Source organism: Phacochoerus africanus, chromosome 1 (assembly GCF_016906955.1).
Source record: "Phacochoerus africanus isolate WHEZ1 chromosome 1, ROS_Pafr_v1, whole genome shotgun sequence".
NCBI classification, from domain to species: domain Eukaryota; kingdom Metazoa; phylum Chordata; class Mammalia; order Artiodactyla; family Suidae; genus Phacochoerus; species Phacochoerus africanus.
In genome coordinates, this window is record NC_062544.1 from 109237645 (window position 1) to 109256071 (window position 18427).

General features: G+C 38.2%; 1 protein-coding gene across 1 annotated transcript in view; it reads left to right on the top strand.

Moving 5' to 3' along the window:
- SACM1L (SAC1 like phosphatidylinositide phosphatase) overlaps positions 1-18427 on the top strand; it is a 48269-nt gene that overhangs the window by 5017 nt on the left and 24825 nt on the right. The window contains 3 exon segments of the mRNA XM_047771883.1: positions 5501-5650; positions 14655-14714; positions 15590-15623. Coding sequence (XP_047627839.1) covers positions 5501-5650; positions 14655-14714; positions 15590-15623 — 244 coding nt within the window.

Genomic DNA, 18427 nt, shown 5'->3' on the forward strand with positions numbered 1-18427 from the left:
TGGGCCAAAAATGTAATTTTAACAATGACCTTCATGTATCTTAATGCTCTTGGTTTTGGTGGTATTGTTTTTTTTTTTTTTAAACTGGCTCAAGTCTGAAAAAATATGAAATTTCATACAGAGGAAAAGGACAAACAAAATTCATGTATACTCAACATGCAGATTTAACTTTATATCCTTTTTTTAAAGAAATAAAATGTCTTTGAAGTTCTGCTCATCCCATTTCATTCCCTCTTTCCCCAGGGGAAAAATACATTTTTCTTTTGCCATGTGTGAATATGAGTCTGTGCGCATGTGCACATGTTCAAACAGTATTCCTTTTTCACAGTTTCTCTATGCACAGATTTCAGTTACCACAGTTTAGTTCACACCAGTCCCCAACAACATAGTTTAAATTTCAATTACCATAGTATATTGACTATAGAATTAGCTCAGGGTGCAAAAAAAAAAACCCAAAAAGTGACGACACTAAAAGTGAAATTCAAAGTGAACATGAATGGAGTGTAGAAGAAATAGCTGGTGGTGGGAATGCCGACACTGCTACTGTTCATGAGGCTCTAGATATGCAGCCAGAGGTCCCAGTGAGGGTGACTTCATTGACAATAATGGCGCAGTGGTTCTCAGTAATCGTGAAGAGGCTGAAGGTGTCCTGGGAGAAAGTGATGTTGGCAACAAACTTCACATTAAAGTAACTCACAGAAGTATTATGACTCTAACAGCGCAAAGAATAAAGTGTTAGAAGCTGGTTCAAGCTTAGATGTATGATAGTTCACCAGGGTGTAGAAAGATGGTATCATAAGTTACATAATGAAAAGAATGCAAGCACTGTTCAGGCTACTTTTGATAAATTTTTGACAAGAAATAATACACACACTCACACATATACATATATGTACTTTTTTTTTTTTTTTGGCTGTGCCCATGGAATGCAGAAGTTCCTGGACCAGGGATGGAATCTGAGCCTAAGCTGGGACTTAATGCCACCACTGTGACAACACCAGATCCTTAGTCCACTGCAGCACAGCAGAAACTCCAGAAATTACCTTTTCTAAATCAGCATTATGTTTAGAGATTTATACTTATTGAGTATTTGTACTTAAATGTAATTTTATTTATAGGGTTTGCTTTCTAAAAATTTTAAGTTGTATTTTTACTCCCAAGATTACAAAAAGTTTGTTTTTGAAAGAAAGTTTATTTTAAAACATGTGACTTAACCTATGATACATATTTAAAAAATTAGTTTTACCACTGTTGTCTTATTGACCAAGTAAAACTGTAGGCTATGGTTTTTATTTTTTGTCTTTTTTAGGGTCACGCCCTCAGTGCATGGAAGTTCTCAATCTATGAATCGGAGCTGTAGCTGCTGTCCTATGCCACAGCCACAGCAATGCCAGATCCGAGCTGCGTCTGCGACCTATACCACAGCTCAGGGCAATGTCAGATCCTTAACCCACTGAGTGAGGCCAGGGATCGAAATTGCATCCTCATGGATACTAGTCAGATTCACTTCTGCTGAGCCACAACGGGAACTCCTAGGCTATGGTTTTTATATTTCAGTTTAAATTTAAAATTTCTTTTTTTACTTTATATATCAATATATTAATATATTCATTCTCTATGAGACATGGTAATTTAAGGCAATAAAAATGGTTTGTATTCATTTACTAGCCCAGTAATATTTACATGGACAATTTCTTCTTGATTGCTTTAATTTGTCTTCAGGGTGCATAACTAATTTTAGCACTCCTCATTGTATATGCTTTGCTTATACTTTTTTTTTTTAATGTCTGAGGCCAAATTAAAAATTTTGTAACATGTATATTTAGGCCTCAGCTGGAGCTCCGATTTGACCCCTAGCCTGGGAACTTCCATATGCCATGGGTGCAGCCCTACAAAGCAAAAAAAAAAAAAATTACTTTTAAAAACAGGGATAAAAACAAATAGCAATCTTAGTGTTCATTGGGGAAAGCCAGCTAAAATGATTATCAGAAGAGTTCCTGTTGTGGGTCAACTGGTCAAGAACCTGACATAGGGTCTGTGAGGATGCGGGTTCAGTGCCTGGCCTTGCTTGGTGGGTTAAGGGTCCAGCATTGCCACAAGCTGTGGTGTAAATTGCAAATGTGGCTCAGATCCATTGTTGTCGTGGCTGTGGAGTAGGCCTGTAGCTCTGATATAACTCCTAGCCCAGGAACTTCAGGCTGCAGGTGTGGCCTTAAAAAAAAAGGCAAAAAGAATATGATTATCAGAAAATAAATACGAAGAGTTCCCTGGTAGTCTAGTAGTTAGGACTTGGTGCTTTCACTGCTGCAGCCCAGGTTCAATTCCTGGTCTCGGAGCTGAGATCCCACATCAAGCAGATACACATGGGGCCAAATAATAAATAAATAAATAAATTTTATCTTTTAAAAAAAGAAAAATAAATATAAGTATTACTCTTGTTGGATCTTCCTTTCTCATTGAAGTATAATTAACTTACAGTATTATATTAGTTTCAGGTGTACAACATAGTAATTCAGTATTAATATACATTAGAATTTGATCACCAGGATAAATCTAGTTACAGTTTGTGACCATACAGATTTACTATACTGCTATTGACAGTATTCCCTAGACTGTACATTATATTTCTATGACTTATTTATTCTATAACTGAAAGTTTGTATCTTTTTTTTCTTTTTTTCTCTGCATCTGTGGCAAATGGAAGTTCCCAGGCTAAGGGTTGAATTGGAGCTGCAGTGTTGGACATTGCCACAGCCAAAGCTATAGCTATGCCAGATTCGAGCCATATCTGCAACCTACACCACAGCTCACAGCAATACTGGATCCTTAACTCACTGAGCAAGGCCAGAGATCGCACCTGCATCTTCATCGGTACTAGTTGGGTTCTTAACCCACTGAGCCACAATGGGAACTCCCAACTCCTGGAGGCTTCTATCTCTTAATCTCCCGTGCCTATTTAATTTATCCTTCCTACCCCTAACCCCACTGGCAACCTTGAATTTGTTCTCTCTGAGTCTCTTTCTGTCATTTTTAATTTCTTTTGTCAATGTGTTTCTTACAGGTACAGGTCTTTTACCACCCTGGTTAGATTTAGTCTTAGGTATTCTTTTTTATGCAGTTGTAAATGGGATTGTCTTCATATTTTCTCTTACTGTTAGCTCACCATTAGTTTGTAGAAATGCAACAGATTTCTATATATTATTTTTATATGCTGCCATTTTACTAAATTCATTTATTCTACTAGGTTTTCGGTGGCATCATTAGTATTTGCTATACATAGTGTCATGTCATCTCCAGACAGTGATAGTTTTACTTCCTTTTCAGTTTGGATTCCTTTTATTTCTTTTTCATGCCTAATTGCTATGGCTAGGACATCTAAATGTTGAGAATGGGCATCCTTGACTTATTCCTGATCTTAGAGGAAATGCTTTCAGCTTTTTGCTATTGAGTTTGATGTTGTCATATATGGTCTTTATTACGTTAAGGTGTGTTCCCCCATACCTACTTTGCTGAGAGCTTTTATCAGAAATGGATATTGAATTTTGTAAAAAGCTTTTTCTGCATCTGCTGAGATGATCATATGATTTTATTCTTCAGTTTGTTAATGTAGTATATCATATTGATTGGGATTTGTGGATAGTAAACCATCCTTCCATCCCTGGAATCAGTAACACTTGATCATGGTGTATGATCTTTTTTTTTTTTCCTCTTTTGGGTCACACCTACAGCATATGGAAGTTCTCAGACAAGGGGTCGAATTGGAGCTGCAGCTGCTGGCCTGAACCACAGCCACTGCAACACCGGTCTGAGCCACATCTGTGACCTCTGCCACAGCTTGCAGCAATGTCAGATCCTTAACCCACTGAGTGAGGCCAGGGATTGAACCTACATCCTCATGGATACTAGTTGAGTTCTTAACCCATAAGCCACAGTGGGAACTATCTTTTAAATATATTGTTGAATTTGATTTGCTAATACTTTGTTGGAGATTTTTGCATCTGTGTTCGATAGTGTTATTGGCCTACAGTTTTCTTTCTTTGTGGTGACTTTATCTGGTTTTGCTATCAGGGTGATGCTGGCCTCATGGAGTTGGGAAATATTTCTTGCTCTTCAATTTTTTCGAATAGCTTGAGGGTAGGGGTTTACTTATTATTCTTTTTTTTTTGGTCTTTTTTTTGCCATTTCTTGGGCCGCTCCCACGGCATGTGGAGGTTCCCAGGCTAGGGGTCTAATCGGAGCTGTAGCTGCCAGCCTATGCCAGAGCCACAGCAACGTGGGATCCGAGCCGCGTCTGCAACCTACACCACAGCTCACGGCAACGCCGGATCGTTAACCCACTGAGCAAGGGCAGGGATCGAACCCGCAACCTCATGGTTCCTAGTCGGATTCGTTAATCACTGCGCCACGACAGGAACTCCTACTTATTATTCTTATTGATTTCTATTATATTTTTAACACTTCTTTAAATATTTGGTAGAACTCACCTGTGAAGCCATTTGGTCCTGGACTTTTGTGGATAGTTTTTTGATCACTGATTCAATTTCATTACTGGTAATAAATCTGTTTATATTTTTTATTTGTGGGTTGTCTGCCTGGCAGTGTGGGTCTAGTCCTCCTAACCATCTCATTGTAGTTCCTTCTTTATATCTTTAGTTGTAGAAAATCTCATCTACTAGTCTTCAGGTTGTTTTCATAGATAGCTTATAATAATTGTAAATTTGGTGTGCCTGTGAGAGGTGAGCTCACGGTTTTCCTCTTTTACCATCTTGGCCCCTTCTCTCTCTCCTCGATGTTTCTTTTCAATCTTTGCTTGAAAAGAAAAATAAAGAATTCCATTTTACTTCCCAACTTGGCTAAGCCAGTAAACTTTCTTAGGAATGAAGATGGTATTAATCTCTTGTTATTGACTATCTGTACTACTGGGCCTCTCATGGAGTTTATGTTTTTCCTTCATCAAATGAGGATAATTATGCTAAACCAGCAAAGTGCTTCTGTGAAGATGAAAAAGAATCTATGTAAAGCCTTGTGGATATTCAGGTTTCTAGTAGAGAAGTACTAGCACAGTTTTGTAGCTACACACACAGACACACATAGAGTTTGGATGCTTTGGACAAAGTAAAGGAATAGTTTGACTTTACCAACATTATGCCCCCCCCCATGTTTTTACAACTTGAGGTACACAGTAGGTCATAACCTAAGGTGGTGGTGTTTTGTTAAAATCACTCTTCTGCCCTTTAGAGTAAAAATTATGAAGGACACCAACAGGAAGGAGTTCTACCTAATCAATGATTATAATCCCCTATGCTGTCTAGCAATGGCCACGTGCCAGGAACTGTCCTAGGACCTGGGGAAATGGTGAGCATCCTCTTTACCAGTCTTTGTGCCAGTGGCATTTAACAGGGCTGCAGTTACACGTTTTTATTTTTCATTCTTTTGTCATGCTGATAGATTCCTTTTCAAGTATGAGGTGGACTGATTGTTTTCTCTCCTTTGTTTACAGTTACAAGATAATAAAACTTTCCTAGCAATGATAAACCATGTCTTGAGTGTGGACGGGTTTTACTTTTCAACGACGTATGATTTGACCCATACTTTGCAGCGGCTGTCCAACACTAGTCCAGAATTCCAGGAAATGAGTCTCTTGGAAAGGGTAAGCTTTACCTTTGGTTATTATTACTTACTGATTTTGTGTGTGTGTGTTTAATTTTAAGGAACGTGTCTCTGTTCATCTATGAAAATATATATTGATTTTTCTCAGTCCTGGCTTTGTTAGGATCATGTATGGGGCTTTGAAAACATATCATGTTTCAAATATACATCACAATTCCAAATTCAGGACCCTAGGATCTGTGCATGTTACACAAACAGGATTAAGAACGCTGTGTGTCTATTTTTAGAAATCTGGCCTAAACACACGTTTGTAATTTCCTAGCTCTTGGTGTTCTGTAGTTATTAGCATTAGCTACATAATTATGCTTGTAAAATTAATGTTCTAACGTGTAATATTCTTTATGCAGTGGTAGTATTTATAGTTTTTACAACTAGAAAAGTAACAGCTTATTAAGAACTTGAAAAATATGCTTTTTTTAAGGTGGGGGTTTGGGTTATTTTTTGCTTTTTTAAATTAAGGTAATTGTATCCTTAAAACTAGACCTCAAATGATTTCAGTTTAAAATTGCTGTTCAGGAACCTAGATAATTGCTGCCTTGATTTTTTTTTTTTTTATTAACAAAAGTAGATATATTTAGGGAGCAGACAGAATTTTAAAAGTTGGTGTCGGTTATCTTTTAGGTTGGACCATATGAAATTGCCACTAATTGACCATTTGACCATAAAAGTGAAAATTTCATATAATTCAACCTAAATTAATATTTTAATTGACCGGGTTTTTTTAAAGGGTTTTATAGTCTAATTTTATAAAATTATATGTAGGCTTAGATGTAAGTTTAGATGTCAGCTAAGTAAATCAAAGAAATTTGGCTTTTAACTATGGAGACTCTTTTTTTTTTTTTTTTTTTTTTGCTATTTCTTTGGGCCACTTCCGTGGCATATGGAGGTTCCCAGGCTAGGGGTCTAATCGGAGCTGTAGCCACCAGCCTATGCCAGAGCCACAGCAACGCGGGATCTGAGCCGCGTCTGCAACCTACACAACAGCTCACGGCAACACCGGATCGTTAACCCACTGAGCAAGGGCAGGGACCGAACCCGCAACCTCATGGTTCCTAGTCGGATTCGTTAACCACTGCGCCACAACGGGAACTCCTGGAGACTCTTTTAAAAGCAGTTGCTACAGTCTCTATTTGCTGTGAAATGTCTCTCAAATGCCTATGTACCAGGCACTGTATTAGCCACAGAAACACAGAATGAAAAGACATGCCCCTAGGGGCCTTGTGGAGATATTTAGTCTACTAGGAAAGTAGGAGTTCAAGCAACCACAGAACAAGGAACACTTGCTGTCACAGAGATATGTACCAAAGTGTGGTGGGGATCCTGAAGGAAGGTGGGACTCACTCTGTCTGGGGGAGTCACGGACAGCTTTACAGAGGAAGGTGATTTTTGAGCTGAGACTTAACAGTGAATTGGTCAGGGGGGTAATGGGAGAGCGAGGGTTCCAGACCGAGGCAGTGGCGGTGATAGGGTAAAAGGAAGAAGCCATCTCATCTATTGGGATGGGAGAGAATTTTTCGGGTACATTTTTTTTGTTTTTTGTTTTTTTTGTCTTTTCTAGAGCTGCACCCATGACATATGGAGGTTCCCAGGCTAGGGGTCCAGTCGGAGCTGCGGCTGCCAGCCTACACCAGAGCCACAGCAACGTGGGATCCGAGCCGCGTCTGCAACCTACACCACAGCTCACAGCAACGCCGGATCCTTAACCCACTGAGCAAGGCCAGGGATCGAACCTGCAACCTCATGGTTCTTAGTCAGATTCATGAACCACTGCACCACAACGGGAACTCCTTTGGTTACATTTTAAATAAAAATGTAAACATTTTATCTCAAAACATAAAATTTTACATTGGTCAATTTTTTGATGTAGGATCATAAGCTTTGCTTTGTTTTCGGTTCCTTGATTCCTAGTTGTCTTTCCTGTATAAAGTATATCCATAAATGCTTTCCAGTTTGATTCTCTTTAAAGACTTGACAAAGCAATTAATTTGCAGAATCCTGTAGGTTTTTACTGCTTCTCTATCTTTTTTTAAAAAAAATTTTAGAGAGTTCCCATTGTGGTTCAGCAGGTTGAGAACCCAACTGCTAGTATACATGAGGATGTGGGTTCGATCCCTGGCCTCAGTCAGTGTGTTAGGGATCTAGTGTTGCTGCAGGCTGTGGCGTAGGCTGGCAGCTGCAGCTCTAATTCGACCCCTAGCCTGGGAACTTTCATGTGCTGCAAGTGTGGCCCTAAAAAAGAAAAAAAAAAAATTTAAAGATTTTAGAGTGTCTTTATCAACCCACTGACTTTTGTAAAAAAATTTTTTTTGGAGTATAGTTGACTTATAATGTTGTATTAGTTTCAGGCATATAGCAAAGTTAATCACTTGTATACACACGTACATAATGTATATATCTGTTCTTTTTTCATATAGGTTATTACAAACCATTGAGTAGATTTCCCCGTGCCATGGAGTAGGTTCTTGTTAATTATCTGTTCTGTACAGTAGTGTCTGTATGCTAACGCCCATCCTCCCATTTCCTCCCTCCCCATAAGTTTAGCCCATGGTAACTGTAAGATTGGTTTTGAAATCTGTGAGTTTGTTTCTGTTCTATAAAGACGTTCCCTTGTATCATTTTTTCTTAGATTCTACACGTAAGTGTTATTATATGGTATTCATCTTTCTCTGTCTGATAAACTTTACTTGCTGTGATAATCTCTAGGTCCATCCATGCTGCAGCAAATGGCATTAATTTCATTCTTTTTTATGGCTGAGTAATATTCTATTGTGTATATATGTACTACATTTTCTTTATTCATTCCTCTATTGATGGACATTTAGGATGTTTCCATGTCTTGGCCATTGTAATACTGCTGCAGTAAACATAGGGGTGCATGTACCTTTTCTAGTTATGTTTTCTCTGTATATATGCCCAGGCATGGGATTGCTGGGTCATATGTTAGTTCTATTTTTGGTTTTTTGAGGAATCTCCTTACTGTCCGCTATCATGGTTGCACCAGTTTCCATTCCCACCAGCAGTGTAAGAGGGTTCCCTTTTCTCTACACCCTCTCCAGCATTTATTGAGGACTTTTTGATGGTGGCCATTCTGACTGGTGTGAGGTGATACCTCATTTATAATTTTGTATTGCATTTCTCTAACAATTAGTGATGCTGAGCTACTTTATTTTTTGTAAGATTTTTATTTTTTCTGTTATAGTTGATTTACAATGTTCTGTCAATTTTTCTGCTGTACAGCAAAGTGACCCAGTCATACATATACATATACATATACATATACACATTCTTTTTTTCACATTATCCTCCATCATGTGTCATCACAAGTGACTAGATACAGTTCTCTGTGCTGTACAGCAGGATCTCATTGCTATCCACTCCAAATGCAATAGTTTTCATATACTAACCCAAAACTCCCATTCTATCTTACTTTTTTCTCCCTTCCCCTTGGCAACCGCAAATCTGCTCTCCAAGTCCATGAGTTTGTTTCTTTTCTGTAGATAGGTTCATTAGTGCCTTTGTTAGAATCCAGATATAAGTGATATCATGGTATTTGTCTTTCTCTTTCTGGCTTAATTCATTTAGTATCAGAGTCTCTGGTTCCATCCATGTTGCTGCAAATGGCATTATCTTGTTCTTTTTTTATGGCTGAGTAGTATTCCATTGTGTATAGTACCACATCTTCTTAATCTATTCATCTGCCGATGGACATTTAGGTTGTTTCCGTGCATTGGCTATGGTGAATAGTGCTACAGTGAACATAGGGGTGCATGTATCTTTTTCAGTGAAAGTTTTGTCTGGTTATATGCCCAGGAGTGGTATTACTGGGTCATATGGTAGTTCCGTATTTAGTTTTCTGAGGTACCTCCATACTGTTTTCCATGGTGGGTTATACCAATTTACATTCCTACCAACAGTTTAGGAGGGTACCCTTTTCTCCACACCTTCTCTAGCATTTGTTATTTGTTGACTTGTTAATGATGGCCATCCTGATTGGTGTGAGGTAGTAGCTCCTTGTAGTTTTGATTTGCATTTCTCTAGTGATTAGTGATGCTGAGCATTTTTTCATGTGCTTGTTGGCCATCTGTGTATCTTCTTTGGAGAAATGTCTGTTCGAGTCTTTGCCCATTTTTCATCTGGGTTTTTTTGCTGTTGAGTTGTATAAGTTGTTTGTATATTTTGGAGATTAAGCCCTTGTCTGTTGCATCATTTGAAACTATTTTCTCCTATTCAGTAGGTTGTCTTTTTTGGGTTTTGTAATGGTTTCCTTTGCTGTGCAAAAGCTTGTCAGTTTGATTAGGTCCCATTGGATTATTTTTGTTTTTATTTTGAGCTTCTTTTCATGTGTTTTTTGGCCATCTGTCTTTGGAGAAATGCCTATTTAGATCTCTGGTCATTTTTTGATTGGGTTTTTTATTTTTTTGATGTAAATCTGTGTGAGATGTTTCTGTATTTTGGAGATTAATCCCTTGTCAGTTGCTTCATTTGCAGAGATTTTCTTCCATTCCGAGGGTTGTCTTCTTTTTTTTTTTTTTTTAATGGTTTCCTTGCTTTGCAAAAGCTTTTAGATTTACTTTGTTTATTTTTTATTTTTGTTTTTATTTTTAGTACTCTAGGACTTGGATCTAAAAGGATACTGCTGTGATTTATGTCAGAGAGTGTTCTCCCTATGTTTTCCTCTAGTTTTATAATATCCAGTCTTATGTTTAGGTACTTAATCCATTTTTTTTTTTTTTCGATTGCACCCACAGCACGTAGTAATTCCCAGGCCAGGGTTCAAACCTGTGTCATAGTAGTGATCTGGGCCACTGCAGTGACAATACCAGATCCACTGCACCACAAGAGAACTCCTTTAATCCATTTTGAGTTTATTTTTGTGTATGGTTTTAGAGAATGTTCTAATTTCATTCTTTTATATGTAGCTGTCCAGTTTTCCCAGCACCACTTATTGAAGAGACTATCTTTCCTCCATTTGTACATTCTTGCCTCTTTTGTCATAGGTTAGTTGACCATAGCTAGGTGGGTTTATCTCTGACCTTTCTATCCTGTTCCACTGATCTGTATTTCTCTTTTGTGCCAGGACCATACTGTTTGATGATTGTGGCTTTGTAGTGCAGTTTGGACTGATTATTACAGTTCCATTTTTCTTTAAGATTTCTTTGACTATTTGTGTGTTTCCATACAAATTCAAAAATATTTTGATCTAGTTCTGTGAAAAATGCCATTGGTAATTTGATAGGGGTTGCATTGAATCTGTAGATTGCCTTTGGTAGTATAGTCATTTTGACAGTATTGATTCTTCCAGTCCAGAAGCATAGTGTGTATCTTTCCGTCTGTTGTGTCTTCTTTGATTTCTTTCATCAGTGTCTTATAGTTTTCAGCATACAGGTCTTTTGGCTCTTTAGGTAGGTTTATTCCTAGGTATTGCATTCTCTTTTTTGAGGGCCACACCTGCAGCACATGTAAGTTCCCAGGCTCGGGGTTGACTTAGAGCTGCGGTTGCCAGCCACAGCCACAGCAACTTGGGATACAAACCGCATCTGAGACCTACACCACAGCTTATAGCAACACTGGATCTTTAACCCACTGAGCAGGGCCAGGAATCAAACCTGTATCCTCATGGATACCAGTCGGGTTCGTAACCTACTTTGTCACAACAGGAACTCCACTTCATTCTTTTTGATGCAGTGGTAATTGGGAATGTTTCCATAAATTCTCTTTCTGATGTTTTTTTTTTGTTAGTGTGTAGGAGTGCAGGAGATTGCTGTGTTTTAAGTTTGTATCCTGCAACTCTACCGAATACATTGATGAGTTCTGATAGTTTACTTGTAGCATTGTTATGATTTTCTGTGTATGTAATATCATGACTTCTGCAAACAGTGACAGTTTTACTTTTCCAATTTAGAATGCTTTTCTTTTTCTCCTCTAATTGTCGTGGCTAGGACTTCTAAAAGTATGTTGAATAACAGTGGTGAAAGTGGACATCCTTGTCTTTTTCCTCATCTTAGCAGAAATGCTTCCAGGTTTTCACCATTGAAAATGATGTCAGCTATGGGTTTGTCATATATATCTTTTATTATGTTATAGTAGGTTCCTTCTTTGCCTAATTTCTGGAGAGTTTTTATCAAAAGTTGGTGTTGAATTTTGTCACAAGCTTTTTCTGCATCTATTTTTTAAATTTTTATAGTGATTTTTATTTTTTCCATTATAGCTGGTTTACAATGTTCTGTCAATTTTCTACTGTACAGCAAAGTGACCCAGTTACACATACATGTATACATTCTTTTTTCTCACATTATCATACTCCATCATAAGTGACTAGATATAGTTCCCAGTGCTCTACAGCAGAATCTCATTGCTTATCCATTCCAAAGCAATAGTTTGCATCTATTAACCCCCAATTCCCAATCCTTCCCATTCCCTCCCCCTCCCCCTTGTCTGCATCTATTGATATGATCATGTTTTTTATTCCTCAGTTTGTTAATGTGTATTATACCGATTAACTTGTGGATATTGAAGAACCCTTCGATAAATCCCACTTCTCCATGGTGTATGATCCTTTTAATATATTGTTGGATTGGGTTTGCTAGTATTTTGTTGAGGATTTTTTCATCTGTGTTCATCAGTGATATTGGCCTGTAATTTTCTCTTTTTGTGGTATCTTTGTCTGGTTTTGGTATCAGGATGATGGTGGCCTCATAAAATGAGCTTGGGAGTATTCCTTCCCCTGCAATTTTTTGGAAGCATTTCAGAAGAGAAGTTAGGTGTTAACTCTTCTCTAAATGTTTGATAGAATTTGCCTGTGAAGCCATCCAGTCCTGGACTTTTTTTTGTTGGAAGTTTTTAAATCACAGTTTCAATTTCAGTACTTGTGATTGGTCCATTCATCTTTTCTATTTCTTCTTGGTTCAGTCTTAGAAGGTTATACTTTTGTAAGAATTTGTTTATTTCTTCTAAGTTATTCATTTTATTGGCATATAGTTGCTTATAGTAGGTTCTTATGATCATTTGTATTTTTATGCTTTCTGTTATAACTTCTCCTTTTTCATTTCTAATTTTATTGATGTGAATGAATCCTCTCCCTTTTTTTCTTGATGAGTCTGGCTTAAGGTTTATCAATTATGTTGATCTTTTCAAAGAATCAACTTTTGGTCTCATTGATCTTCTCTATTTTGTCTCCTTTTCATTTACCTCTGCTCTTGTCTGTATGATTTCTTTCCTCCTACTAACTTGTGGTTTTGTTTGTTCTTCTGGATTAGTTGCTTTAGGTGTAGGGTTAGGTTGTTTATTTGAGATTTTTTTTGTTTGTTTCCTGAGGTGAGATTGTATTGCTATAAAATTCCATCTTAGAAATGCTTTTGCTGTGTTCCGTAGGTTTTGGATCATCATGCTTTCGTTGTCATTTATCTCTAGTTATTTTTTGATTTCCTCTTTAATTTCCTCAGTGGTCCATTAGTAGTTTAATAGCATATTTTTCAGTTTCCAGGTGTTGTGTTTTTTTAGCTGCTTTTTTCTTAGAGTTGATTTCTAGTCTCATAGTGTTTGGTTGGAAAAGATGCTTGATAATTCCAGTTTTCTTAACTTTACTGAGGCTTGAACTGTGGCCCAAGATATTCCCTATGCTGAAGAATGTTCGATGTGCACTTGAGAAGAGTGTATATTCTGCTGCTCTCAGATGGAATGTTCAGTGGGGTGTTAAAGTCCCCCACATTATTATGTTACTGTTGGTTTCTCCTTTTATGACTGTTAACATTTGCCTTATATATTGTGGTGCTTCTATGTTGGGTGCATATATATTTACAATTGTTATATCTTCTGTTTAAAATTTTTTTTTGAATTTTTTGGTTGTGCTGGCAGCATGTGGAAGTTCCTGGGCCAGGAATCAAAGCTGCACCACAGCAGTAACTGAGCCGCAGCAGTCACAATGCCATATCCTTAACCCACTGAGTCACCAGGGAACTCCATACTGTTTCTCTATCTTTCATTGTTGCCATTTTTATTTTAATTCAAGAGAAGTTTTGAGAGCCTCCTTGCCTGCCTGCTTGCATCTTTCACAAGTGTCTTATCTTAATAAATCTATTTCTTGCCTATTAAAAAAAGAGAAGTTTTGTTTTTAACAACTTGCCTTTTATCAAATTATATTCTAAATCATTCAACTTTATTGAAATAGCAGTTTCAATCATATTTCATTGGTTTATAGAGTATTTAGTTAAATTATGTTATAATGAATGACAGGTGCAACTGACACAAACCCAATTGAAAATACACATCTGGATCTCTTGGGAGGTGTACCATTCAACTTATGCCTGAGTCACATGCCATTCCCTGTGACTCTCAGCTGCGGATGGGAGTCAAGGGAGTAGCTGTTGGTCTGTTTTATGAATAGAATGGAGAGAGTTGGTTAATCTTCTGAGTTATTGAGAGAGCTTCTGTATTCATAATTTGAAACTCGGAGGCCAGAGATGAGATCAGAGAGTTAAGCAGGGCTACCACAGATTCCACGCCTGGTCAGGCCATGTAAAGGTTTGGTTCTTTGGTGATGGCGAACCAGTGAAGAATTTCTAGAAGACAGGAGATGTGTCATGTTAGAGAACTGCCTGAAGCATGTGAGGAAGGGTGTGAAGGGCCAGACCAGGACTTGAGAGGGAGGCTGTTTCAGTAGTTGAAGTCAAGTATTGGCCAAGGATGGTGGAAATGGAGATGTAGAAGAGATGAATCTGGAAGGAAATTGAGGACTTGATGACGGACCAGACATAAGAGGAGCCTTTGAGGACTCCCAGGTTTCTGTCTGGGCCAGCATCTTTGGCTTGAGGCAACGAGACAAAAATACCTGAAGGAGGGACACATTGGAAGGGAAGTGGAGTTCTCTCTGGAGCATGTCAAAGACCCCTGCTTTTAGCCACCACGTGGAGACGTTGATTGTTTTCTTTCTGCAGAGGCTCGACTTGGCAGGAGATACTTTATTAATTTTAAATTCTCTCTCTTAGGCAGACCAACGGTTTGTATGGAATGGTCATCTTCTAAGAGAACTTTCTGCTCAGCCAGAGGTAATGTACACTAAATAAACCAGCTTATTAGTTAACAATCCAAGTTTTAATTTGAGTACATGTTATACAATGGCTACCTAATCACCAAGGATTTTGGTGAAGATTTCTAATCTAACTCAGTTTATAACTTATGCACTTTGATCTCACATCATTCTAGGTTGAAGAAGCCTAATTATTTTACCCTGATCTTCTATAGAATCCTAAAATAAAGAAAAAAATTCCTAAGTAAATATACATTGCTTTCTGTAAGAGAGAGAGGATGGGTCTTGATGGATGAATAGTGTAGAAATTAGCGGCCAGAGCTCATTGCCCAGACAAGTGGAAAGCTCTGCATTTGTTTTTCTATGGGGATGTGACTCCCTTCAGTCACCCAGGAGAGACACGCATAGATGTCACTTTTCTCTGTCCCTAGTTATACAAATGAGTTGTAAACAAGGAGGCCCAGCTGCGAAACATCATGTATTGAATCTAGGTAGATTGGCCTGATGGCTTTATTTCTTGACATTCAGTTTGCTTTTTGGGGAAAAGTAGTTTGAACTGCAGACACTTAGCATGGGGATATCTTTTCCTGGAGGAGTGAAGTTGTTGTAGGCAAACACTGAAAAGAGGGAGAGAAACATTCTGCAACTTCACGTAGTTTTGTTAGTGTTCCAAAGTCTGCAAATGTTCAAGCCCACATGATTATAGTACATCTTATTTTTTTTAATTGAAAAGATAATGTTGCATTAGAGAAGTTTCTTTAAAATTGAAAGTTAACCATAAGCTACTTTGTTGTATTTGTATATTCCCATCTGTAAATATTTTTATATAGTGCTTCTTTTTGTTTATTTTTACAGTATAATTATTCCTAAATGTAACATATATCTTCATTCCAGGTCCATCGGTTTGCTCTTCCAGTATTACATGGCTGTATCCTTACATATTACTTTTTAGTTTTCTAGCATTCTTTATTTAAATATTATTATAAGGCTAAAGACAGAATCAAATACTACATGAGGAGAGTATTTTAGAATTAGTAGAAGTTCCTTTTGATAATAATATCAAACCCATTAACGTAAAATCTTAGAATGCTGGTTGTAAATGACCATTGTTTCTTTAGACTGAATAATGCGCACGCTTTTTGTTCATGAGTTCTGCAGCTGTGGTTTAAAAAAAGAAATATATTTACTATGTCTTGGCTTTATTAGACTTTGTATCAATAAAGAAGAGTAGTTTGAGTATGACTGTTGACTGTAGACTCAGGAGCTAGGGTGACCAGCATCTTGAAGAGAAGAATTACAATTAAAAATTAGTTACCATTTGAAATAGCCCCATAAAAATGAAAGTAGATGATGTACAAAGAATAATGTTGGGTGGGGGAGATTAGTACAAATGCAAAATGAGTAATGGTTATCTAATTGTTAGTTCATTTAAAAACTTATCTTTATCCTAGCTATCATAATAAAAATAGGGACACAAAGTGAGCTGGCTGTTAAAGGGTAAGCATCATGGGCTGCTGAGTGCCTGTAATCAAGACTCTGCCGTGCAGAAACTGAGGGGTCTTTCTATCCAGTACCCCCAAAGAATTTTATTAACTAACACAACAGTCTGGGATTTATGTTCATTATATTAATATGATTTCCTTAAATTATTATGCTTGTTATACTTAAAAGCAGAAGAGGAGAGCAGGCAGGAAATATTTTCCGCAGTCGTGGGGGAATAAAAATCAGAAGATGTCAGGATAAAAGCTCTTTTTTTTTCTAGTTTTTGTTTTTCCCTCCCCTCTCTGGAACTCTCCTAAGGATAAAATAATAACAAATGTACTATTTAGGTAGTGCCTTAAGGGGTTGGGCCAATTTGTGTGTGTGTGTGTGTGTGTGTGTGTGTAATTCCAAAATGAGATTGTGAATGGGCAGATAATATTACATGAGATTACAGAACACTTTTTCTAGGTGATTTTAAAAACAGTTTATCCATTTAGCTTTAAATCTAAGGGTTTACATTGGCTTTCGTTTAGTCTAGTGGGGTTTTTTTTTGTTGTTGTTTTTTGTTTTTGTTTTGCTTTTTTGGGCTGTACCTGTGGCATATGGAAATTCCAGGCTAGGGATCCAATTGGAGTGGCAGCTGCCAGCCTACTCTACAGACACAGCAACACAGGATCCAAGCCATGTCTTCGAACTACACCGCAGCTCTAGTCAGGTTTGTTACTGCTGAGCCACTCCAAGAACTCCCTAGTTCATCTTTTTGACTAGAACTATTGTCAGATGTTTCACATACTTACGGAGAGATCAGCAAGAATAGAGAATGGAAATAGAGCAGAGTGGACAGGGGAAGTGGGAGCTGTGTTCAGAGTGGAAGCAGGGCCCACCTCATGCAGGGCCTTAGAAGCTTTGTCTTTTACTGTTATGAGAAATCATTGGGATTTGAGTAGAGGATTGGCATGGTAAGGACAGGATCACTGACAGGAATGTGGAGAATAGCCGGAGGTGAGCAGGGGAGGATACAAAGAATAATTAGGAGCAGTTTCAGGAATATGGGTGGGAGGTGATGGTCAGGCTCTAGATAGGTTTTTAAATCCTCTAGAAGGATTTCCCTCATAACTTGTAATGAGGAATGAAAAAGAGGTTAGTATGAATCCGAACATTTTTGTCCAGAATAAGTGGAAGGGAAGCCATCTGCTGAAGTGGGGAAGAATCAAGGTGGGAGGAGGCCAGGTACCCAGACTTCCATTTGGACATGTTAAGCTTGAGATTTCTATAAATATCCAAGTAGAGATGTCAAGAAAATGGATTAATGGGACTGGAGTTAAGAGAAGTCCCACAATTGAGACATAAATTTGAGGTCCCATTTAAAAGCCATGAAATTTGCTGTGTAGTAGGGGAAAAAATTGTATTGGGGAAATAACAAATAAAATAAAATAAATAAAGCCATGAAGTGGGATGGGGTCATCAAAGGAGGGGAGGTATATAGAGAAGAAAAAGTGTGGAGAAAGAGAAGACCACCTAAAGGGGGCTCCAGAGAGTAAGTGCTAGAGCCACTGGCGTCACTGAGGGCAAAGGACTTCTGAAGTGGGGGAACCAAAGTAAGTGAACTGAAAGAATGCATCATATAGAGTTACTCTGAGATTTAAAGTTGGAGAAATAAGATGACCCACAAAGGCCAGTGAGGACGAGGAGAACCAATCAAGTGAGGGCAATGTTCCAGAAGCAAATGAAAATAAGGTTCCAAGCAGAGAGTCTGATCAGCCTATATGCGGCTAGTTGGTTACATAATGACCATTACAGAGGGAGGTTTTGTTCCTGCTCCCCCACCCTCCTCCCCAAATAGGGGCTGTTACCAGGTGCTGGGAAGAAAGATTTTGAAGGTGGGTGCTGTCACATGCTGCAGCAACGTCCTTGAGTGTGTGAGGGGGTGGGACCTAGTGCACAGGTCAAAGGCCTGGCACAAACAGCTCATGCACCGTCCAGCTCATCCACTGTGGTAGAAGGGAAGCAGGTATGTGCCCATGGAGGCTGGTAGGTAGGTAGATGTGGTGGGAGCATGAGGCTGGCTTTATTTTCATGCACAATAAAATTGGGAGCAGTGCCTAGCTGTGAGTAGTAGTTGGAAGTTGAGGAGACAGTGTGGAATGGGCATCCCAAGTGGGAGTGCAATGGCCCTGGGAGTAACTAAACGACTGGATGTAAATACAATGACATTTTAAAAGTTGTGCCATGGTGTCGAGATTCTGCATG